This window comes from Scyliorhinus torazame, unplaced genomic scaffold (assembly GCF_047496885.1).
Source record: "Scyliorhinus torazame isolate Kashiwa2021f unplaced genomic scaffold, sScyTor2.1 scaffold_333, whole genome shotgun sequence".
Taxonomy (NCBI): Eukaryota; Metazoa; Chordata; class Chondrichthyes; order Carcharhiniformes; family Scyliorhinidae; genus Scyliorhinus; species Scyliorhinus torazame.
The window spans coordinates 83590-109220 of record NW_027308060.1 but is presented as its reverse complement, the minus strand read 5'-3'; the positions used below and the strand labels follow the sequence as shown (position 1 = coordinate 109220).

The window sequence follows — 25631 nt, the reverse complement described above, 5'->3', positions numbered from 1 at the left end:
CCAAAATTGAACCTGGATCCCTGGTGATGTGAGACAGCAGTGCTAACCACTGTGCCATCCTTGAAAATACCTATTATCTGCCTGTAGAGCAGTCTGACCCGCTCTCTAGTGAGCCAAAGCCATTTAAGCCAACAAACTAGTTTATACTGCCTGTAATACATGACAAAAAATTCCCGAAAACTATTGACCAATACATACTACTCTTTGTATAAAAAAAAAAGCACACAAGCTATTGTACCCCCGACCACCAACTGCTCTCTGTCATTGTAAGTGACGTTTCTAATGTTCAATAAAGAACTGAAACAAAACGTAAAGGCCTCAGCTTCTGCCAAATGGTTTGGTGAGCTGAATTTGGATTGTGCTGTCTGAGAATGTACTGCAACCAGGATCCAATTTCCCCATAGTATATAAAGACTGCTAAGTCAGCTGGACTGCTGGAATATTTTTCGTTTAGCTTCTAGTAATTTCTACGTGGACCTTTTTCAAACATATTTCAAGAAAGCCTAGAGGACACATTTCAAAAGTTCTCCTCAGGTAAAGTTATAGTGCTGAACCATCGGAGGACCCTTAAATGATATTCAAAGCACTGTTTTAATGGAACGCTCTTATTGGAGAGTGAGGTTCAGTCTGAGCTTGGGGAATGGCAGCATTGCTGGATGTACGCTCAGAGTCTCTCACTTTAATTGACAGCCTTTGTTACATTAATTATTTCTGCTGCATCAATCATACTCATGGCAAATGGAAATATGCTACAATGAAGTCTGTCCCACTGACTGCCACATCAGTAGCACAAAATACAAATGCACCAATGACAAGCAAATAAATGCATTGTTTACCAATACCCACTTAAGTGAACTGTCCCTTAACAGCCCTGGGAATTGCAAATGGGATTCAGCCAACCACCTATATTTCTCTGTAACTTTATACCAGTTATCAAGACGCTTTTTCAATTAGCAACGCCACCCTCAGCTATCGCTACAGCTGATTACCCTGAGCTAAGTGAGCAGTGGGCTTACCCTTTTTGTTCTTTTCGTTGCCGGATCAGTTGAACAAGCTCCTTATCAAAATATTCCTCATCTTTTCCGTCGTCCTTCTGGTTCTCTTCTCTCTCCTGGGTGTCCACCTTCTCTTTATGGAGCTGGCTGGAGATGTGCTTAGCATAGGCCGAGAGGCCCACCACAGTCACCCTGCAGATTCGGCATTCGTGTTTGCAGTCCCTGTCGAAAGAGGGAGACAGTGGAGACTGAATCGTACCGACAGGCATTTTGGGGGAGGGAAAGGTACAGGGCCTCGGGGGAGGGCGGTGCAGGGTATCAGGGGGTGGTTACACCATCCCCGGCTCCTTTAACTTAACATTTATTTTTGATGGTTGCAGCAGGCCATGTTTCTGCTGCCTTCCCCTGCACCGAGGTGACTGCACTCCCCCCGACAGAGCAGGAAGAGTGAAAGTCACCCAGGACTTCAAGCACATGCTTAGCAGGCAGTCCAGGCAGATGACGTCAGGTCAGCTGGTGTGAGACAGCTCTGGCAACTGTTTCCTTATTTAATTGCGCCCTCTGCTAATTCCAACTTTAGAGAGCTGCCACCAATGGTAGGCCTGTTACTAAAGCCAGCCCAGTTTAGCAGTGTTGCCTGGAATCCTGAGAGGGTGGATCTTATGACAGCTGCCAGGATGCGTAGTATGAAACACTGCTTTATTTGGAGAACCAGAGGCTTCATTTTTTTTTTGCTGATGCCAGACAACACCAAACATGACAGTTGTTGTTAACATCTGCTATACCATCTGTGATTCCTTCCTTAATACAGCACACATGTGCTATCCTAAGGAGGAAAGTTGTTTTTTTTAAACAAGGGCACCATACATGGGGCTTCCAACTGGTAAGGTGGTTAACAGGTCAGTTAGGCAAGTTTGTTTACTCCAGTTGGACTATTGCCATACTTGGCTGCCCCCACCAGCCTATCCATCCCCTACAGTTCCCCACCTGCCCCCATCAAACAGTCTCCTGCCTGCCCCACATTGACCTCTGTCCTCTTCCACCACTGACCCTTCACCGCCACCCCGTCTCCCTCCGTTGCAACCCCTGTCCTCCTCCACCGCCGTCCCACATGCCTCTCGCCTTCCTGCTGAACGCTGCCCACCGTCTGGCCCCCTGCATGCAACTTAACTCCATCCCTCCCCCAGGATCGACAGGCTGGGCCTCTTCTCTTTTAAAAGAAAAGGCTGAGGAATGACCTAATAGAAGTCTTTCGAATGATGAAAGGGTTTTAATTGATCAGCATATTCACAAGAGTCACCAAGAAATCCAACTGGGAATTAAGAAATTTTGGATGGAGACTTGAGTGGAGCATAAACACCTACATTGGCTGGTTGGACCAAATGTCCTGTTTCTGTGACAAATAGAAATATAGGAGCAGGACTAGGTCATTCAGCCCACCGAGCATGCAGTGCCATTCAATACGATTCTGGCTGGTCGGACACTTCAATGGATAGTCTGCGTGGTCCTAGCTACCTCAGTATTCTACCTAACATGTACCTCTGTGCCCCAGTATCTCTAGATGCACCCCCCCCCCCCCCCCCCCCCAAATCAACTGGCTTGTTGCCGTTGTGCCTTTCAACCCTGCCTGTTCCCCGTCCAACACACCTCACCTCTAACTCTGTACCCAATTTTGCCCCATATCTCGACCCCCAATTTCACCACCACTCTGTATTCCATTGTGTTTCGGTATCCCACCGGTCTTAACCCCATGTTTATGCACTCTAGCTGGAATCACCACTGTTATCTCTGCAGTCAGTCTGGCCCTGTAAAACTGCATCCCTCCACCACCCAACTTTAACCCCATCCCCCCTGAACCCCACCTGCTCCCATCTCCATGTATCTCAGCATCCCTGGATTCAAATTTCCAATTTCCCCACGCTGTAGCTCTACAATTCGCCTGCTCCCTGTGTCTCTGCGTCCCGTCTGCCTTCCCCCCCATCCGTGTCTCTGTACCCACCCTGTTTCCCTGCATCTGGTAACTCACCTGCCACACTCCATTCCATAACTCTGCAGCTTCCCCCAGTAAATCCGCCTGCTCACCAGCTCCGCATTCTGCATGTGCCCCGCCTCTATATCCCATCTGTCAGCCCTCCTTTTCCATTTTCTCTTTTCCCAGATGCCTCCTTGAATCGGAATGCTGCTTGCCCTCCCCACAAGGTATTCCTGCACCCCACCCACCCCCCAGCAAAAATATAGGCAATTTTGCAGCTACAGAACGTATTGTCAAAATTCTTAACTTGGGCGAAATGTTGTCTAAAATAGGGTATTTAGGACGAGCCAAATTAATTCCGCCAGCTCACTTCATTTCTAAGTTCTTCACATTTTATTCCATTTCACTGTTTTGGCTCCAGTGCTTCCATTTTCGGTAGATATTTTTCTAGCCTTGTGCATCAAGACCAGAAGGATCCAGGTTCCACTCCTGGTCTATGCTGTACCATCTGCTCGAAGTGAGGGCCTTCAAAATTGACCTCAGCACCCTAGAGTCAGGGAAAGAATCAGCAGCACTCCTGTTCGGTTCAGTTAGAAGTGCACTTGAGGACTGGGGACTACATGTGGCTGTGATGCCCAGGCAGTTGAATATCCAGCCAACATCCGTTTAGACTCCAGTGATCGCTGGTCACCTGGAGAAAGAAGCCAGAAAGCCATGGTATCATTCTCTGCGAAGTGGTGAGGAAAGGGCATCAGTGTCCTGGGGTGAAAGTAGGATGAAAGTAGCACATGTACGCTGTGCTGCCATTGAAGATTGCAGCTTATAGAATTCTTAGGATATGCATGGAGAAAGAATCTGTTTAGCCTATGGTAGCCGTGCTAGAATTGCAGTTACTTACTGTCAGTTGGTACCAGTCTCCATAGAATCCCGACAGTGAAGGAGGCCATTCGGCCCATCGGGTCTGCACCGGCCCTGGGAAGGAGCACCCTACCTAAGTCCATACTTCTGCCCTATCCCTGTAACCCCACCTAACCTTTTTTGGACACTAATTTATCATGGTCAATACACCGACCCTGCACATCTTTGGACTATGGGAGGAAACCGGAGCACACTGAGGAAACCTACACAGACATGGGGTGAACGTGCAAACTCCACACAGACAGTCACCCGAGCCGGAATCGAACCCGGGTCCCTGGCACTATGAGAACAGTGCTAACCACTTTCAAAGGATGAAGTTTCAAGCCCCACTCCAGTGATTCAAGACCAAAATGTTGGCTAACATGCCTGTATTTAACTGAGGCAGTGTTGCACTCTCAGCTGAGGTAAGCTAAGTGCCCAAATAACCAGGAGACAGGAGGAACATTTTTTTTTAAAACACTGAGTCATGATGACCTGGAATGTACTTCCTGAGAGGGTCTAATGAAACTGAGGTACTGTCTGCCCTCTCAGATGAACATAATAGATCCATTGGCACTATTTGAAATATTGTAAGTTCCCCCCCAGTATCCTGCACAATACATGTTACCCAACTGACAGTGCTTAAACAGATTATCTGGTCATTATCTCATTGCTGTTGGTGGACAGCTCCTCACCATTCATTCTAGTGCCCCTTCAGCAATTGGTTGACCAGACTTTTGTTTTAAACGGGGGAGGAAACTAGATTAGTCTAAAGACAGCACCTCCGACTGCGCTCCTTAGATAATGTGCTTGTCTCTGAAATGAGACTTAATTCACAAGTTTTTGGCTCAGAGTAAGTGGCTAGCACTGAACTATGGCCGGCACTTTGGACACAGTTTATCTATTGAGGTATTCCAATGGCTCGCAGGTTCCATACACGGCTGTGCCCACCTCTATCTGTTGCCGCTGTACATGGTCACCTCCCCCCTCATTTCTTCCCCTATCCAAAGCCTGAGCTGCACAACCCTGTTCTGCATACACAGTGGAAATGGGTTTTACAGAAACAAAGCTGCAATTTTTACCTTCCTTTAAGATTCTCAAGTTCCCTGTGATGCAGCATGCTCCTCATATGTTCATCCATCTCCTATAATAAACACACATACAATTCATTTTTACCTTTCTTTTGTTACTTGTTTAACAATTATGAACAGAGGCATTGTTGGAGGAAGTTGTTTCTGCACTTCCCTCGATTGCATTAAACCAAATTAAACACTCCCACCAGGATGCTTTGAACTTGACTCTCGGATGGGGACATGACAATTGACATCAAGTTGGCTAGATTAGGGGAAGGGTAAAAATAAATAAAATCAGCAAAACATTCTGGCTTTTCCCACTATCCAGTCACCGTCACTGGACATGATCTGGACAGGTTGGGCGAGTGGACAAATCAATGGCAGATGCAGTATAATTTGGATAAGTGTGAGGTTATTCACTTTGGAAGCAAAAACAGGAAGGCAGATTACTACCTGAATGGTTGTAAATTGGGAGAGGGGAGTGTGCAGCGGGACCTGGGTGTCCTTGTGCACCAGTCGCTGAAGGTAAGCATGCAGGTGCAGCAGGCGGTAAAGAAGGCTAATGGTATGTTGGCCTTCATTGCGAGAGGTTTTGAGTACAGGAGCAGGGATGTGCAGCAATTATACAGGGCCTTGGTGAGGCCACATCTGGAATATTGTGTGCAGTTTTGGGCTCCTTTTCTGAGGAAGGATGTTCTTGCTCTCGAGGGAGTGCAGCGAAGGTTTACCAGACAGATTCCAGGGATGGCGGGACTGTCGCATGAGGAGAGATTGACTAGGTTAGGATTGTTCTCGTTGGAGTTCAGAAGAATGAGGAGGAATCTCATAGAGACTGATAAAATTCTAACAGGACTAGACAGGGTAGATGCAGGGAGGATCTTCCCGATGGTGGGTGTGAAGGAGTCCATTGAACTTCAGCAACACAGTACACTGCAATACAGTGCATTGGGAGAGGAGGTGCGAAAGTAGAAGATGGGAACTAAGAGCAGAAGGGGCAAGAACAGTCTACCCAATCAGATTCTCATATACCAAATATTGCTTTTAATATTAACCCACGGTATGAGAATGTCACTGATAAGGCCAGTTTTTATTGCCCATCCCTAGTTGCCCTTCAGAAGGTGGAGGCGAGCCGTCTCCTTGAATCATTGCAATCCAATTCTGAATATTTCTGGAATTAATTGCTGCTTCTGAACGGCTTGTGACCAACTAAAAAGCTGTGCTTTCCAGAACTGGCTTCCCCAACTAACTGCTGAACATCACAAAGTTAAAACACAAGGAAGGTCATTCAGCTCATTCACTCCAACACCACATGTTCCCCTATCAGCATTTAATTATTTTATGAACCAGTTTTTATCTCCACCACACCTTCAGAAAGTCTGTATTGATTATTCAGAATTTAATTGCTAACAGAGATAAATTTCCCTTTCACTAATTTGACTCTGCATCCCTCAACCAACTCTTGCAGTTTGGTTTAAATATTTTGCAGATTTACTTTTTCAATATCATTTATTGACTTGTATATCACTGTCAAGCTTGAAAAAGACTAGCAACTCTATTCTCTGCTCATTAAAAAAAAAATCCAATTAAGGGGCAATTTAGCGTGGCCAATCCACTTACCCTGCACATCTTTGGGTTGTGGGAGTGAGACGCGCAGAGACACGGATAGAATGTGCAAACTCCACACAGTGACCCGGGGCCCGGGATCGAAACCGGTCCTCGAAGCCGTGAGGCAGCAGTGCTAAACATTGAGCCATCGTGCTGCCCTATTCTCTGCTCATAACCTAGATCCCGGAGATTAGAAATCAGCCTCATGGCTCTTATCTGCACAGGCTCTAGTGTCTGAACAAGCTGCAGTCCAACCAGCCCACTAGTATAGTTTGATCATAATTTCCTCTAACATGCATCATACTGCTTTGGTCGTCAACATTGTGTCTCTTTTTGATTGATGCTCTGTATTAGTTGGACATATTGAGCATTCCAGCTGTTTCCTTAGCCATTCATTGAATAGGTGTTGTCTGTTTTTTCTCTGGAAGCACCGTATACTTAATGTGCATTAAATCTCATGTGGTACTCTTCTGTTCACTTATGCATTTTGTCTAACTAATTCTGTCATTTCGGAGCTGCCTCCTCTGATTCCATTTGACCCTCAAATTCGTGCATCTTTTGCCAAAGTGAACACATCTGAACCAAAGTCACTGAAGTGAACTAGGGAGTCCTTATAGTTCCAACAGTGTACTGCAGGAAGCGAGTCAAAACCCCCTCTTTCCCATCCTATCAACTGGACTGAACCTCAACCGTCAAGTACCTTACAGCCAAACTCTTGTAAGAACACAAGAGTCCATACCCAAAGCGTAACCAGGATATGTCTACCAAGAAATGTGGAAGAGATGAAAACAGAAAGGAGAGTGACTTGACAAGAGAAGGACTGAGTTGAGTTACCGTTTTTGAGCTGTAAGTGCTGTGACACAAAATGCACTTCCTCTCTTTTCCCATTATGGAGAACTTGACAGCAGTCAGTTCAAACCTGAAAAACACAATGGAAATTAAGTTGGAGGAAACAAAACTTTGTGCTTATGATATAACTAGCATCAGTTCCAACCCCTTTTCTGAAGAATGAGTCGCTATCATTTTTGTTGAAAGTCAAATTTCTTTGGAAAAAACATTTTACTTTGAAAACGGTTCCTCTGCTCATTCATTCATTTTAGATAACTTTAAGGAGTTTGTTGGTTTATAATTGGGCCTCACATTGTAAGGGTACTTTTCAGGGTGCCTCTCGAAGGATAGGAGAATGCACACGGTGCACATGAAAGATGACTGTAGCCAGTACACAACGGGAAGTTAATCTTAATGTTATCGGGTTATGTTTAACTAGATATTGGACAGTAAAGATGTATTCTGGAGCAGAGAGATCTGAAGATCTGCTTGGTGGGAAATGTTGACCCAACAAAATATAGACTTGACTGGAGAAGTGGGATTGTTCTCCTTAGACATAATAGAAGCATTCAAAATGAAGGATTTTGATGGAGGAAGAAACTATTTCCTTTTTCAGATGAATCCGTACTCATCAGAGATTTAAAATTAACGGCAAAATAACTGGAGGAGAAATAAGGAGAAATTCCTTCACACCGAGTTAAGATCAGGAACACACAGCCTGAAACTGTAATGGATTCAGATTCCATAGGAATATTCAAAATGCTAATGGATATGAATGTTGGCGTTACAACTGGCCAGAAATTAGCCATACAATTACTGTGACTACGAGAGCAGGTCAGAAGCTGGAGATTTTGCGGCAAATAATTCACCTCCTGACTCCCCAAATTCTGTGAGTTACCACTGAAGAGAAACTGAACTGGACAAGCTGTGGCCAATAACTCACCTCCTTACTCCCCAAAACCTGTCCACCACCTACAAGGCACAAGTCAGAAGTGTGATGGAATACTCTCCAGTTGCCTAGATGAATGCAGCACCAACACTCAAGAAGTTCAACACCATGTAGGACAAAGCAGCCCACTTGCTTGCACCCCCATCCACAAACATTCAAACCCACAACAACGACGAACAGTGGCAGCCGTGTGTACCATCTACAAGATGCACTGCAGTAACTCACCAAGGTTCCTTCGACAACACCTTCCAAACCCACAACCACTGCCACCTTGAAGGACAAGAGCAGCAGATACCTTCACTGTCACTGGGGCAACATCCTGGAATTCCCTCCCTGACAGCACTGTGAGTGTACCTACATCTCTGGGACTATAGTGATGCAAGAAAGCAGTTCACCACCACCTTCTGAAGGACAGCTAGGGATGTGCAACAAATGCTGGTCTAGCCAGCGACACCCACATGCCGTAAATGGATTAAAAAATTCCTGGCTTCCCTTGTGCATCAAAAATCCATCTAACCCAGCCTTAAAAAAATTCCATGATCCAGCCTTTTTTGCTTTCTGGAGTTAACGACCCTCAGAGAAAATATTCCTCCAACTCCAAGTTCTTTCGCTTGCACAGGAGACTAAGAAGTAGGGGAGGCGGTTTAAAAATAACAGCTTAAAATTGAGACAAAGATGAGGAGAAATGTATGACACCAGATAGCACAATGGCACCCGATTTTCTTGCCTCCTATAATCAACAGCCTGCTGACATATTGTATATGACCTTCCTCTGGAGGCAGACATCTTGAAATCGGCTTTAATAATGCTCTCACGCAGTACACACTAAAGTACAGCTGTCCTTATACTCAAAACATTCTCTGTCCTTAAACCAATATTTATCCAAACTGACAACCACCTCCCCTCCACCACATTCCATGAGCCTTCAATTTTGTTAACCTGTTTTAATGTGGCCTTTTGTCAAATGCTATTTAAATTTTTAAAAACCATTCAGAGTACCCAATTTTGTTTCCAATTAAGGGGCAATTTAGTGTGGCTAATCCACTTACCCTGCACATCTTTGGGTTGTGGAGGTGAGACCCACGCAGACAAGGGGAGAATGTGCAAACTCCACATGGACAGTGACCCGGGACCCGGATCGAACCCGGGTCCTCGGCGTCGTGAGTCAGCAGTGCTAACCACTGCGCCACCATGCTGCCCTAGATGCTTTTTTAAATGCATGTGGGCAACATCCATTGCTTTCCCTTCAACTTTCTCTGTTACTTCATCAAAAAATTCAATTAGTCGGGTACTATCTACCCATTACATATCTGCGCTGGCTCTCCTTAATTAACTCAAATCTTTCATTTTGGGGTTTTCGTTTATTTTCACTGTCAGTCCTATTCTGTGTGACTATAACTGGGGGTTACAGGGAAGTGCTATTCAAGTAGCCATGGGGAGTTGCTACAATGCATTCTGCACATCGTACCTTTTGGAGCCACACTGCCACTGATCGATGAAACTGTTATCCTGGCTGACGACAAAGTTCTTGAATGTTGGCGTGGCTGGACCCAGTGAGTATTCAATCACACCCCTGATGAGCTTTGTGTCTGGTGCAAGAACTTTAGAGATCAAGTGGAGTTAAGATGTAGATCCATCACAACTGAATAGTAGGTTGGAATGGGTTTGAGGGATTGGAGTGACCTATTCTTGTTCCAGTGGGCCATTTCTGCCCCAGAACTGGTTCCATTAAACCAGAAATCTGAACCTACACCATCTTTCCTGTCCCATCCATCCGTGACAGATAACTTCTGCCCCAGAACTGGACCCAATCACCAACGAATCTGAACTTCTCCCTCTTAAATCAACTTCTCTTCATGCCAAGAGAGCACTTCTGCCCCATGGTATGTCTCCACTGAATAGCTCACAGCACCAATTCCTACCATGATCTTATGATATGTAACACTGAATTGCTGAAACTCCCTTTGCAAGACTCCAGCTTTGTCTCTTTCAGTGCCACATGAACTACAACAACTGGCTGTTACCCTTTGTTCACCAAAGCTTTCAGACCAGTTCAGTAATACTCTTTACGCTGGTACCGAGCAAGTATATCATGAGAAGAAGTTTCTGTAGCAACAAAAAAAATGACTGAATAGTCACCTCGAATCACAGGACATTCATCAGACACAATACCTACCCCATACTTAAGACAGTGCCTGGGTCAGAGCACATCGCCAAATAATGTCAATCAATAGTCAGTGCCTGGGTGAGAGTAGTTTACCAGGCAACGTCCACCTAAAATCAGGGTATAGGTGAGTACACAGTATGCTGGAAAAACTCAGCAGGTCTGCCAGCATCTATTACGAGAGAAACAGAGTTAACTGTCAGAATTGAAGGGAAGGAGAAATGTCTATGGACTCAAAACATCAACATTTCTCTCCTAACAGATGCTGGCAGGCCTGCTGAGTATTTCCAGTGTCCTCTGCTCTTGTTTCAGATTCCAGCATCCGCAGTATTTTGCTTATTGTAGGTTGACGAGTATGTTGTCAGGCATCAAGTCAGGGTTTGGGTGAGAATATATTGTCAGGCAGTGTCTATCAATAGTCAGGGTGTAAATCAGTGTTTTCAACGTGGGGGACGCGGGGTGTTGAAAAATGGGTTGCAAAATCAGGGTGGCACAGTGGTTAGCACTGCTGCCTCACAGCTCCAGGGACCCGGGTTCAATTCCGGCCTCGGGTCTGCATGGGTTTCCTCCGAGCGCTCTAGTTTCCTCCCATAGTCCAAAGGTATGCAGGTTAGGTGGATTGACCAAGCTAAATTGCCCCTTAGTGTCCAAAAGGTTGGGTGGGGTTACTGGCGTGGGCTTAAGTAGGGTACTCTTTTTAAGGGCCAGTGCAGACTCGATGGCTTCTTTCTGCACTGTAATTCTATAAATGATCCGCAAAGATCTCAGAGTCATAGAGGTTTATAGCATGAAAACAGGCCCTTCGGGCCAACTTGTCCATGCCACCCTGTTTTTAACCACTAAGCTAGTCCCAACTGCCTGTATTTGGCCCACATCCCTCTATACCCATCTTTCCCATATATCGGTCTAAATGCTTTTTATAAGCATCTACTACTGCCTCTGGCAGCCCATTCCAGACACTCACCACCCTCTGTGAGAAGAATTGCCCCTCTGGACCCTTTTGTATCTCTCTCCGCTCACTTTAAACCTATGCCCTCTAGTTTTAGACTCTCCTACCTTTGGGAAAAGATGTTGACCATTTATGCCCCTCATTATTTTATAAACCTCTATAAGATCACTCCGAAGCCTTCCACGCTCCAGGGAAAAAAGTCCCAGTCTATCCAGCCTCTCCTTATAACTGAAACCATAAAGTCCAGGTAACATCCTAGTAAATCCTTTCTGCACTCTTTCTAGTTTAATAATATCCTTTCTATAATAGGTTGACCAGAACTGTACACAGTATCCAAGCCTTACAAATGTCTTGCACAACTTCAACAAGACGTCCCAACTCCTGTATCAATGTTTGGACCAATGAAACTAAGCATGCTGAATGCCTTCTTCACCATCCTGTCCACCTGTGACTCCACTTTCAAGGAGCAATGAACCTGTAATCCTAGATCTCTTTGTTCTATAACTCTCCCAGTACCCTACCATTAACTGAGTAGGTCCTGCCCTGATTCGATCTACCAAAATGCATCAGCTCACATTTATCTAAATTAAACTTCATCTGCCATTCATCGGTCCATTGGCCCAATTGATCCAGGATCCCTAGATAACCTTCTTCACTGCCTACTATGCCACCAATCTTGGTGTCATCTGCAAACTTATTAACCATGCCTCCTAAATTCTCATCCAAATCATTAATATAAATAACAAATAACAGTGAACCCAGCACTGATCCCTGAGGCACACCGCTGGTCACAGGCCTCCACAGTTTGACAAACAACCCTCTACAACCACCCTTTGTCTTCTGTTGTCAAGCCAATTTTGTATCCAATTGGCTATCTCACCCTGGATCCCATGAGATTTAACCTTATGCAACAACCTACCATAAGGTACCTTGTCAAAGGCCTTGCGTCTGATGTTTTTTCCAGTCAATCACTGGGCAAATATTTGCTGCTCTAAACTGATTCAGTTCGAAGAAAAGTGCACATTCATAAAGTTCAATTTAATATCTAGCCAATATGCAAATACAATGTTTCATTATGAAATCATTCGGAATGGCTATGGATTCAACACTGGTGTAATGTTACACACAGTTCTGGTTCTGTTCCATTTATAGTGCGTGCATTTTGAATAAGGTGGTATGAAAATGAGGACCTCTTAGACGATGACATAGCCAGCATGAAGACTTTTGATGTGGTTTAAAGACTTAGTACTACCTCATACAATTCAAGTTACGTGCACTTTATGAAAAGAAAAGGTAAGAATTGGGAGAGAAATTGGTGTATTTTTAAATGCTCAGTGCATCCCATTTAAATTGCGACAAGTAGCAGTACTGCAGCTTCCTTCGTCAGTGGACTCTGTACAAGTCTTTGATTTCCTGCCGTGAAGGCAGGCTATGATTTCAGAGTTTAAAGAGTATCATCATTACCTCACAATCCAACTCATTATTTTTCCCCATGTGCATGGAAATAGTTTGCAGTTGAATCAATTTAAAAAAATATAAATTTAGAGTCCCCAATTATTTTTTTCCAATTAAGGGGCAACTTTAGCGTGGCCAATTCACCTAGCCTGCACATCTTTAGGTTGTGGGGGTGAGACCCACGCAAACACGGGGAGAATATGCAAACTCCACACAGACAGTGACCCGGAGCCGGGATCGAACCTGGGTCCCGAGGCTATGAGACAGCACTGCGCCATGGTGCCACCCCACTGTTGAATCAATTTAAAATGAGATGATGCCTAAAAAAGATGGATGGCGGCGGCACGGTGGCGCAGTGGTTAGCATTGCCACCTCATTGCGCTGAGGACCTGGGTTCGATCCCGGCCCCAGGACACACACTGTGTGGAGTTTGCACATGTGTCAAATCATCAGATTGATTAAGCAGCCTTTTGGAACTTTGGACCCAGAGTTAAATCTTGGGTTTGAGTTGGAAACGTCCAATTGAACAAAACCAGCAATTTCAGTGTCAGGGTTGTGAAACTGTTTGTTGGTAAGTGAAATTTACAATATACAAGGAGGAATAATTTTGTCGCCAGGCAATATCTTGGCTTTAAGTATGCAGTACGGAATACAATTTACTGGAAATCAATTATATTCATTTTAAATGCATAAAAGTGAGGACAGGCTCATCTAGGTGGAAGTGAACGTGGTGTGGGTTGATAGGGTCAGCCATTTGGTAAACGTGGATCACCAGGAATAAAAGTTTGAAAAACACTGGTGTAGATGACAGTATATTATCAGGAATGTCCACCAACAATCATGGCATGTGCAAGAATACATTGACAGGAAGTGTCAGGTATAGGCATATAAGGGAAATAGTTTAGATACTGGATGGACTAAAAATTGATAAAGAGGAGATATTAGACAGACTGGCTGCATTTAAAGTTGATGTGTTAGCAGGATTGGATGGTATGCATCCAAAATACTGCGAGGAGGGTAGAAACTCTGGAGGCACTGGCCACAATCTTCCAAATCTCTTTGGGTTCAGGGGTTGTGCCTGGGGGCGATGAATTGCAAATGTTCCACCCTAAAATGGAATAAGACCAAACCCAGTAACGACAGGCCAGATGGTTTAACCCAGTGGTGGGAAACCTTTTCAAAAGTGAAGGTCAAAATTAGCACTCAACTGGACAAGTTGAGTGCTAGGAGCTGGTTTAGCACACTGGGCTAAATCGCTGGCTTTGAAAGCAGACCAAGGCAGGCCAGCAGCACGGTTCAATTCCCGTACCAGCCCCCTGAACAGGTGCCGGACGATGTGGCGACTAGGGGCTTTTCACAGTAACTTCATTTGAAGCCTACTTGTGACAATAAGCACAATAAGCGGTTTTCATTTCATTTCATTTTCAAATGTAGATTAATTAAGGAAAGCTTACAGGAATAATTAATTTCAAACATGAATGCATTTTTTGATAAGATAACAGAAAGGGTTGACGTAGGTAATGCAGTACGCATGGACTTCCGAAAGGCATTTCCTCAAGTGTCAAATAATGGCTTGTCAGCAACATTGCAGCCCATGGAATAAAAGAGCCAGGAGCAGCATAGATATGAAGATGACTGAGTGATAAGAAATAATGCAGAGAAGTGTGAAGTGATACATTTTGGCAGGAAGAACGGAGAAACGCAACAGAAACTAAACATCACAATTCTAAAATGGAGTGTAGGAACAGAGAGACCTGGGGAATTATGTGCACAAAATAATTGAAAATGGCAGGGTAGGTTGAGAGGGCAGTTAAAACATACGGGATCCTTGGCTTTGCAAATAGGGGTATAGAGTCCAAAAGGAAGTTATGATAAGCCTCCACGAAACACTGGTTTGGACTCAGTTGGAGGAATGTATCCAATTCTGGGAACCACACGTTCAAAAGTCTGGAAAGGCTTTAGAGGGTGCAGAATTTACACAAATGTCTCTAGAGATAAGGAAATTCAGTTACGTAGATAGATTGAAAAAGATGGGCTGTCCTTAGATAAGAGATGGTTGAGAGATCTGATATAGGTGTTCAAAATCATGAAGGGTCCAAACGAAGTAATAGGGAGAAACTGTTTCTATTGTCAGAAGGATCCAGAGTCCATTAATTAGCAAAGGAACCAATGGTGACATCAGGAAAAAGGTTTTTTCTCTTAAAAGCAGTAAATGGTCTAGATCTTTAATGCACTGCCCGAGTGTGTGGTGGAGGCAGATTAAATTGTGGCTTTTGCTGGAACAGTATAGAGCTTTAAGTTTAATTTATATTTTGTATGTGGGTGTTAAGAAAGGTAAACCTGGTTACAGTTTCATTTAGAGGATTTTATAAGCTGGGTGCCAAGATGTCTGGACCCTGTTTGCATATGTGCATTTTTAATGAGTTTTTACAACCCAAAGTGTAGTGTTACCCGTGCCAGCCTCCCCGAACAGGTGCCGGAATGTGGCGACTAGGGGCTTTTCACAGTAATTTCATTTGAAGCCTACTTGTGACAATAAGCAATTTTCATTTCATTTTCATTCCCAAGGAGTTCGTAGTTTAGTGGAGTTAAAAACAACACAAGCTGTTGCCTAGAAACAGGGGGCCGGAAACATAGACAGGGAGACACAGAAAGGGAGTTAGTGCATGTGTCTTTAAGTAATCTTTAAGTGTATCAGAGAGTGCAGGCAGAAGGTCTCATCTCTAATAAGAAATCCTGCCAGCCTGCTGGGAAACTGGGTTTACGAAACCGTGTTTTGTCCGAAGTTTAAGTAATACGGAGTTTAGATTGCGTTATTTTGATGTCTCAGGGAGAGATACCAGAAGTGAATACTGAACAACCCACCAGAAAAAAAACTGCTTCACACTGAGCTAACCCAAGCAAAACAAATCTGAGTATTGAGACAGATTTGTTCTTCACAGGTATTGTGCCTGTAAGGGCTGCAGCGATAAAAGGAGTTTGAATCATTTTCTGGTGTCTGTATTGAAATCTTACCAATCTAGCTTCTAAAAAAAAGTTAGGATCTATTAGGCCAGATTTTATCTGGTGTCGACTTGTTCATTATCAGCTAGGATCATAAAAATGCAGGTCGAACAGGGAAAAACTGGGAGAATGGAACTAACTACATTAATTTTGCAGAGCCAGCATGGACTCAGATAGACCGATTGGTCTCCACCTTTGCTATAACTATTCTATTATCAACAGCCAATGCGTAGGTAAGAATGTAATGATAAGCAGTGTAGATCAAGAGTCAGGGTTAAGGCGTGAAAGAGCATTCTGGCACATATCCAGTCTATTCGGTGAACAATTCAGTTCAACTTCAATGAACCTGGCTTAAACGGAGTGTAATTGTCCTGGACTTTGATTCAGTGATGCGCAGTCTGTCCCCAGTGAGGGAAGATTCACTTCCCAGCTCATTTCTTCCTGCCTGAAATGGCACCAGAGTGCAAGAACACAAAGGTCATCACAAACCTAATCGGCATGCACGTGACATCCAGCTCGGACAGAGGTTAACAGTATCACTCAGCTTACTCCTGTCTGTAACAGGATATCCTGCGACTTAAACCAGACATCCGTTTATACGCCCTTGCTTACACTACACAGCTGAAGAGTTCCAAACATGACACATGCTTCCCTTTTTCTCAGATACCTTTTCTCCAAACCCAGTATTGGTGCCACTGATGCTGGTGGATGTATTGTACAGATTTGTGGATACATTTTGCAAATGGGGCCCAATGCAACATATGTTGGCAGGCAATTGATTATGGGAGACAAGAAAATCAAGTCCCATGGTGCCATCAGATGTGTCAAATCATTTCCCCTCATCTTGGGGTCACTATGTGCGATGTCTGCACGTTCTCCCCGTGTCTGCGTGGGTTTCCTCCGGATGCTCCGGTTTTCTCCCACAAGTCCTGAAAGGTGTGCTTATTGGGTGAATTGGACATTCTGAATTCTCGTTGTGTACCCGAACAGGCGCCATAGTGTGGCGATTAGGGGATTCCTGTGTGCTTCCCCCGGTGCCGGTGACTATTTATTTACATTGTGTACCTTGTGTTGCCCTGTTTCTTTACAAGTACTAAATGATATGTTTGAGCTGCACGCAGAAAAATACTTTTCACCGTACCTCGGTGACAATAAACAAATCCAATCTTTAGCACACTGGGCTAAATCGCTGGCTTTTAAAGCAGACCAAGGCAGGCCAGCAGCACGGTTCGATTCCCGTACTAGCCTCCCCGAACAGGCGCCGTAATGTGGCGACTAGGGACTTTTCACAGTAACTTCATTGAAGCCTACTCGTGACAATAAGCGATTTTCATTTTTCATTTAATTTCAAAGTAACTTCATTGCAGTGTTAATGTAAGTCTACTTGTGACACTAATAAAGATTATTCTCTTAATTTTAAACCATGTTATTTTTAGACTGCGTCCTCTGCTCAGTCTCCTGCACATGAGGAAAGATGTTGGAGATGGAGAAATATTTTGTGAGGGTCATTAGTCTGTGGAAAAACAGTAGGGGCTGGATCATGGAATGTCTTGAAGGCTGAGTTCAATAGATTTTCGATGGACAAGGGAGACCAGGAGTCTTTTAAAAAAATTAATTTATGGTATACGACATCATGTTGTCCATCCCTAGTTGCCCTTCAGATGGTGCTGTTAGGGAGGGAATTTCAGGATTTTGACCCAGCGACATTGAAGGAACAGCGATATAGTTCCAAGTCAGGATGGTGAGTGACTTGGAGGGGAACCTCCACGTGATGGTGTTCCCATATATCTGCTGCCCTTGTCTTTCCAGATTATAGTGGTCGTGGGTTTTGAAATTGCTGCGCAAGGAACCTTGGTGATTTCCTGCAGAGCATCTTGCAGATAGAACACATGACTGCCACTGTTGGTCGATGGTGGAAAGTGGATGTTTGTAGAAGGGATGCCAATCAAGCTGGCTTTTTTGTCCTGGAATGGTGTCAAGCTTCAAGTGTTGTCAGAGTTGCATTCATCCAGGCAAGTGGAGAGAATCCCATTACACTCCTGACTTGTGCCTTGTAGATGGTGGACAGGCTTTGGGAAGTCAGGTGAGTTACTCGCCACAGAATTCCTCGCTTTTGACCTGCTCTGGTAGCCACAGTATGTATTTGGATATTTCCAGTTCAGTTCTTGGTCAATGGTAACCTCCAGGATGTTGATAGTTGGGAATTCAATTATGGTAATAGCATTAAATGTTAAGGAGTGGGGCAGCACGGTGGCAAAGTGGTTAGCCCTGCTGCCTCATGGCAACGAGGTCCCAGGTTCGATCCCGGCTCTGGGTCACTGTCCGTGTGGAGTTTGCACATTCTCCCTGTGTTTGCATGGGTTTCGCCCCCACAACCCAAAAATGTGCAGTCTAGGTGGATTGGTCATACTAAATTGCCCCTTAATCGGAAAAAATTAATTGGGTAATTCTAAATTTTTTTTTTTTAAATGTTAAGGAGTGATGGTTGTTGGCGATAGGCCATTGCCTGGCACAGGTTACTTGCCACTCATCAGCCCAAGCCTTGATATTGTCCATTAGACCATCAGATATAGGAGAAGAATTAGGCCACTCGGCCCATTGAGTCTGCTGCTCCGCCATTCAATCATGGCTGATATTTTGACATGGACTGCATCAATATCCGGGGAGTCGCAAATGTTACTGAATATTGTACAATCATCAGCGAACATCCCCACTCATCAGCAAACATTCCCACTTATAATGGAAGGAAGGTCACTGACAAAGCAAGGGGGAGGGCGGTTGGGATAGCCTCTCAGGGGAAAGCAGCAGCAGTCAAATCTGCTGCTCAGATGGGTGGGAGAAAAACAAGTGGCGGGGCTATAGTGATAGGAGATTCAATAGTTAGGGGCACAGACAGATGCTTCTGTGGTCGCAAACGTGAATCAAGGGTGGTATGCGGGAGATGGTTAGACCTACAATACTACCCTGAGGGACTCCTGCAGTGATGTCCCGGAGCGGAGATGATTGACCTCCAACCACCACAACCATTTTCCTTTGTGCTACGCATGACTCCAACCAGTGGAGAGTTTGCCTTCTGATTTCCATGGACTTCAGTTTTGTTTGGGCTCCTTGATGCCACTCTAGGCCAAATGCTGCCTTGACGTCAAGGACAGTCACTCTCACCTCTTGAAGTCAGCTCATTTGTCCATGTTTGAACAAAGGCTGTAATGTGGTCAGTAGCTGAGTGACCCTGGCAAAACCAAATGAGCATCCATGGGAAAGTTACTGCTGACTAAGTGTCGATTGATAGCACTGTTGATGACCCCTTCCATCACTTTACTGATGATCAAGAGTAGATGGATGGGACACGAATTGGCCGGTTGGTAAGGATGAGATAAAGTATATTTTTTTCTCTTCTGGCTCCTTCACCATCTTCCGCAGTCTCAGTCTAGCAGCTATGTCCTTTAGTTCAGTCTGTGGTGGTACTACCGAGCCATTCTTGATCAACATTGAAGTCTTCTACCCAGAGTACATTTTGCGCTCTTGCCACCCTTAAGTGGTATCGACATAGAGGAGTACTGATTCATCAGCTGAGGGGAGACAGTATGTGGTAATCAGCAGGGTGTTTCCTTGCCCATATTGACCTGGTGCCACAAGACTTCATGGGGTCCAGAGGTGATGCTGAGGACTCCCAGGGATCTCCCTCCCGACTGTATACCACTGCACCACCTCTGCTGGGCCTGTTCTATCGGTGGGACAGGACATACCCAGTGATAGTGTCTGGGATGTTATCTGTAAGGTATGATTCCATGAGTATGATTAAGTCAGGCTGTTGCTTGACTAGTCTGTGAGCCAGCTCTCCCAACTTTGGTACAAATCCCAGATGTTAGCAAGGAGGACTTTGCGGGGTGGACAAGGCTGGGTTTGCTGGGCAAACAGGAAACTGCAGTTCCAACCACAACCACATCAACCATGATCTTATCAAATGGCGGATCAGGCTTCAAGGGCCAAATGGCCAATTCCTCCTTCTAAGTTCTATATTCCAATGTGCCTTATCAAGTCCCCTCATTGTTCCAACAAGATCACCTTGCATTATTTTAAACTCCAATGGATAAATTCTCAGCCTCTCCACCTTTCTTCATAAGATGTCATTAATTCCAAGAATGAGATGAGTAAACATTTGCTGGATTGCGTCGAACACAATCACATCCTTTTTCAAATGAAGAGACTAAAACTGTACACAGTTTCCCAGCCTTGGACTGAACAAGGCCCTGTCAAGCCGAGGTAAAACTTCACTACTTTCAGATTCCATTCCCCTTGCTATAAAAGCCAACATTCCATTTGCTCCTTAATCGCATACCATCTATGATTCATGTACCAGAACCAGAACATCCTGCTCAGACTACCCCCGCATCGCAGCAGCTGTGCCCGCACCACATTGCAGTCGCCGGACCCAGCCGCCCCATGTGCTCTGGCCGCTCCACACAATAAAAACTGGGCCCAGTTCTGGTTGCCAAAAAGCAAGGGATCCACTGACTGGAGAAAACGCAATGAGGCCAAATGGAACACTTCAAACACCTAAATGAAGCAATTCTGGTAGGTGTTTAAACAACAGTGTGATAGAGCAGGGTTTTTCGAAGTGTGGGTTTCGACCTGCAGGTGGGTGACAGGGCACTCAGTTGCTCCATTCCCGCGGTGGTCCCAATCGTGGAAACGCCCAACAGCCATTACCGGCTTTTACATCGGGAATGGGGGCTGCTGCCTCGTTTTAAATGAAAATAAATGAGGCTATGTGGAGTCATCTGGCCAGAACCGACAGCAGAGAGAAGGTCATGCGCCCTGTACCCACACTTGACGTCAGGCGCCCTCCAGGTATGTGCTTTTGGCACCAAATCGTACAGCAGAGTTGCTTCTGTTTTCCAGCTGCTGACAAGCAAGGCAAGAGAACTGCGAAGATTAATGGTTTTCTTAAAAGTAAGAGATGGCCAAAGTCAGAGACTCAAATAGGCAGTTCACCTATTGGACAGGAGCAGTGCTAGTGTCAGCTCTATACAGAGCTACAGGGCCTCTGATTAACAGCCTACAAAGAAACTTAACTCATGAACAAAACAGTATAAAGATGATTTTTTGAGGTATGGTTTTGCCAATTGTGCAAACACAATAGGGCAGCACGGTGGTGCAGTGGGTTAGCCCTGCAGCCTCACGGCGCCGAGGTCCCAGGTTCGAAACCGGCTCTGGGTCACTGTCTGTGTGGAGTTTGCACATTCTCCCCGTGTTTGCGTGGGTTTCGCCCCCACAACCCAAAAGATGTGCAGGCTAGGTGGATTGGCCACGCTAAATTGCCCCTTAATTGGAAAAAATGAATTGGGTATTCTAAAAAAAATTTTTTAAATAAAAGAATTGTGCAAACGCAAATAAGGATGCAAAGCCCATGGTGTTAAATGCAGGGAAGTACTGGCAAATGAGAGAAGTTTCAGACTTTGAAAGAGAAGTGGTGGGTGAAAAATTTCTTTTCAGGTTGAGACCCCAGAGTCTGTTATAACTTAGAGCTGACTCCAAATTAAAAGACTACGCTACTATAGCTGATATCACATTAAAACCACACAAAGTCCAGGAAGCTCTCAGCATTATAGTGTAGTATCTTCCAAGAGTATCCAGTGCTGAGTAAAACACACATTATGTTGCTAATCCCTTCACGACAACCTACATGTGAGAGGTTGAATTTTCTGTTTTCACATAAAAGACGGCAGAAAAGAACTGGCTGATGTCTGCACCTGGTATGCTCATTTCCCTCTCCTCCTTTGAACCCGATTCAAATGAGATGATGTGGACCAAGCAAGCTCCCCTTTCACATTAAAGTGTAAGTTTGTCATGAGGTCAGTAGGCATCAGTCGTGAAGGTTGGCCGGTTGGCAAAAGTGGGTCACAGAGAAAAAAGTTTGAAAAACATTGCGATACATTACAGAAGATGAAATGGTGCAGAGCAACCATTCAAACCTACCCAACTGCCAGAAGTAATGGCCAACAAACCATAAAATTAGGATAGTCCACTATAGTCCTCAATACCGAGGCCATGCAAGGCTGTGTACTTAGCCCCCTACTATATTCCCTATACACACACGACTGAGGTAGTATGGGTTGAAGTCAGAAATAGGAAAGGAGCAGTCACCTTGTTAGGAGTTTTCTATAGGCCCCCCAATAGTAGCAGAGATGTGGAGGAACAGATTGGGAAACAGATTTTGGAAAGGTGCAGAAGTCACAGGGTAGTAGTCATGGGTGTCTTTAACTTCCCAAATATTGAGTGGAAACTCTTTAGATCAAATAGCTTGGATGGGGTGGTGTTTGTGCAGTGTGTCCAGGAAGCTTTTCTAACACAGTATGTAGATTGTTTTACAAAATGATCAGGGGGTTGGATAGGGTGGACAGTGAGAGCCTTCTCCCGCGGATGGAAATGGCTGGCACGAGGGGACATAACTTTAAACTGAGGGGTAATAGATATAGGACAGAGGTCAGAGGTAGGTTCTTTACGCAAAGAGTAGTGAGGCCGTGGAATGCCCTACCTGCTACAGTAGTGAACTCGCCAACATTGAGGGCATTTAAAAGTTTATTGGATAAACATATGGATGATAATGGCATAGTGTAGGTTAGATGGCTTTTGTTTCGGTGCAACATCGTGGGCCGAAGGGTCTGTACTGCGCTGTATTGTTCTATGTTCTATTGTCCGACCAGAGGAGGGGCAATATTGGATTTAGTACTTGGTAATGAACCAGGGCAAGTGATAGATTTGTTAGTGGGGGAGCATTTTGGAGATAGTGACCACAATTCTGTGACTTTCACTTTAGTAATGGAGAGGGATAGGTGCGTGCAACAGGGCAAGGTTTACAATTGGGGGAAGGGTAAATACGATGTTGTCAGACAAGAATTGAAGTGCATGAGTTGGGAACATAGGCTGTCAGGGAAGGACACAAGTGAAATGTGGAACTTGTTCAAGGAACAGGTGCTATGTGTCCTTGATATGTATGTCCCTGTCAGGCAGGGAAGAGATGGTCGAGTGAGGGAACCATGGTTGACAAGAGATGTTGAATGTCTTGTTAAGAGGAAAATGGAGACTTATGGAAGGCTGAGGAAACAAGGTTCAGACAGGGCATTGGAGGGATACAAGATAGCCAGGAGGGAACTGAAGAAAGGGATTAGGAGAGCTAAGAGAGGGCATGAACAATCTTTGGCGGGTAGGATCACGGAAAACCCCAAGGCCTTTTACACATATGTGAGAAATATAAGAATGACTAGAGCGAGGGTAGGTCCGATCAAGGACAGTAGCGGGAGATTGTGTATTGAGTCTGAAGAGATAGGAGAGGTCTTGAACGAGTACTTTTCTTATGTATTTACAAATGAGAGGGGCGATATTGTTGGAGAGGACAGTCTGAAACAGATTGGTAAGCTCGAGGAAATACTTGTTAGGAAGGAAGATGTGTTGGGCATTTTGAAAAACTTGAGGATAGACAAGTTCCCCGGGCCTGATGGGATATATCCAAGGATTCTATGGGAAGCAAGAGATGAAATTGCAGAGCCGTTGGCAATGATCTTTTCGTCCTCACTGTCAACAGGGGTGGTACCAGGGGATTGGAGAGTGGCGAATGTCGTGCCCCTGTTCAAAAAAGGGACTAGGGATAACCCCGGGAATTACAGGCCAGTTAGTCTTACTTCGGTGGTAGGCAAAGTAATGGAAAGGGTACTGAAGGATAGGATTTCTGAGCACCTGGAAAGACACTGCTTGATTAGGGATAGTCAGCACGGATTTGTGAGGGGTAGGTCTTGCCTTACAAGTCTTATTGAATTCTTTGAGGAGGTGACCAAGCATGTGGATGAAGGTAAAGCAGTGGATGTAGTGTACATAGATTTTAGTAAGGCATTTGATAAGGTTCCCCATGGTAGGCTTCTGCAGAAAGTAAGGAGGCATGGGATAGTGGGAAATTTGGCCAGTTGGATAACGAACTGGCTAACCGATAGAAGTCAGAGTGGTGGTGGATGGCAAATATTCAGCCTGGATCCCAGTTACCAGTGGCGCACCGCAGGGATCAGTTCTGGGTCCTCTGCTGTTTGTGATTTTCATTAATGACTTGGATGAGGGAGTTGAAGGGTGGGTTAGTAAATTTGCAGACGATACAAAGATTGGTGGAGTTGTGGATAGTAAGGGCAGCACGGTAGCATTGTGGATAGCACAATTGCTTCACAGCTCCAGGGTCCCAGGTTCGATTCCGGCTTGGATCACTGTCTATGCGGAGTCTGCACATCCTCCCCGTGTCTGCGTGGGTTTCCTCCGGGTGCTCTGGTTTCCTCCCACAGTCCAAAGATGTGCAGGTTAGGTGGATTGGCCATGATAAATTGCCCTTAGTGTCCAAAGTTGCCCTTGGTGTTGGGTGGAGGTGTTGAGTTTGGGTAGGGTGCTCTTTCCAAGAGCCGGTGCAGACTCAAAGGGCCGAATGGCCTCCTTCTGCACTGTAAATTCAATGATAATCTATGATTAATCTAGGACAAAGGTTCGGCACAACATTGTGGGCCGAAGGGCCTGTTCTGTGCTGTATTTTCTATGTTCTATGACTGTGTGGCACAATCTGGCTCCAATCCATTTACAAGTTTGCTGATGACACAACCGTAGTGTGGCAGATCTCAAACAATGATGAATCAGAATACAGGAGGGATATTGAGAACCTAGTGGAGTGGTGTAACGACAACAATTTCTCCCTCAATGTCAGCAAAACTAAAGAGCTGGTCATTGACTTCAGGAAGCAAAGTACCGTACACACCGTCTGCGTCACTGGTGCTGAGGTGAAGATGGTTGACAGCTTCAAATTCCTAGGTGTTCACATCACCCACAATCTGTCCTGGTCCACCCACGTCGACGCTACGAATAAGAAAGCACAACAGCGCCTATCCTTCCTCAGGAAACAAAGGAAATTCGGCATGTCCCCATTTACAGATACACCATAGAAAGCATCCTATTTGGCTGCTTCACAGCCTGGTACGGCAGCTCGGTACGGCAACAGCTCGGCCCAAGACTGTAAGAAACTACAGAAAGTCGTGAACACAGCCCAGTCCATCACATGAACCCGCTGCCCATCCATTGTCTCCGTTTATACTTCCCGCAGTTTTGGGAAAGCGGGCAGCATAATCAAAGACCCCTCCCACCCGGGTTATTCACTCTTCCAACTTCGTCCATCAGGCAGGAGATACAAAAGGCTGAGAACACACACTAACAGGTTCAAACATAGCTTCTTCCCAGGTGTTACCAGACTCCTGAATGACTCTCTTATGGACTGATCTGATCTCTTCACACATCTTCTCTACTGAGTAGTACTGCACTCGTATGCTCACCCGTTGCCTATGTATTTACGTTGGGCATTTATGTATATCCTATGTTTTTTCGTGTATGGAACGATCTGTCTGGACTGTACGCAGAACAATATTTTTACTGTACCTCGGTACACGTGACAATAAAACAAATCCAATCCAAATTCTAAAATCTCACTATTAACAAAACATTCACTTATAGTCGTAGTTATTTCGGGGTACAATCTCAGATGGCAGAAATAACACTGCTCCTGCACCAAAACCAATCACGCGTGCATCACAAAGCCAATCACAAGGTGCATGAAGATTCCTGAATCAATCAGAATAAACTGAATAGAGTGCACAAAGATGTGAACAGTTCATACTGATTCCCAGTAGGCAGGCTAACAAACAGTTCATACTGATCGCAATC

General features: G+C 44.9%; 1 protein-coding gene across 2 annotated transcripts in view; it reads right to left on the bottom strand.

The window, feature by feature from the left end:
• LOC140406169 (zinc finger protein 106-like) overlaps positions 1-25631 on the bottom strand; it is a 125809-nt gene that overhangs the window by 81209 nt on the left and 18969 nt on the right. For both annotated transcript variants that reach the window (XM_072494304.1, XM_072494305.1), the window contains exons 2-4: positions 7377-7461; positions 4947-5008; positions 1017-1217 (exon numbers count right to left, since the gene is read on the bottom strand). In XM_072494304.1, coding sequence (XP_072350405.1) covers positions 1017-1217; positions 4947-5008; positions 7377-7430 — 317 coding nt within the window. In that variant the 5' untranslated portion in view covers positions 7431-7461. The remainder of the gene's footprint in view (positions 1-1016; positions 1218-4946; positions 5009-7376; positions 7462-25631) is intronic.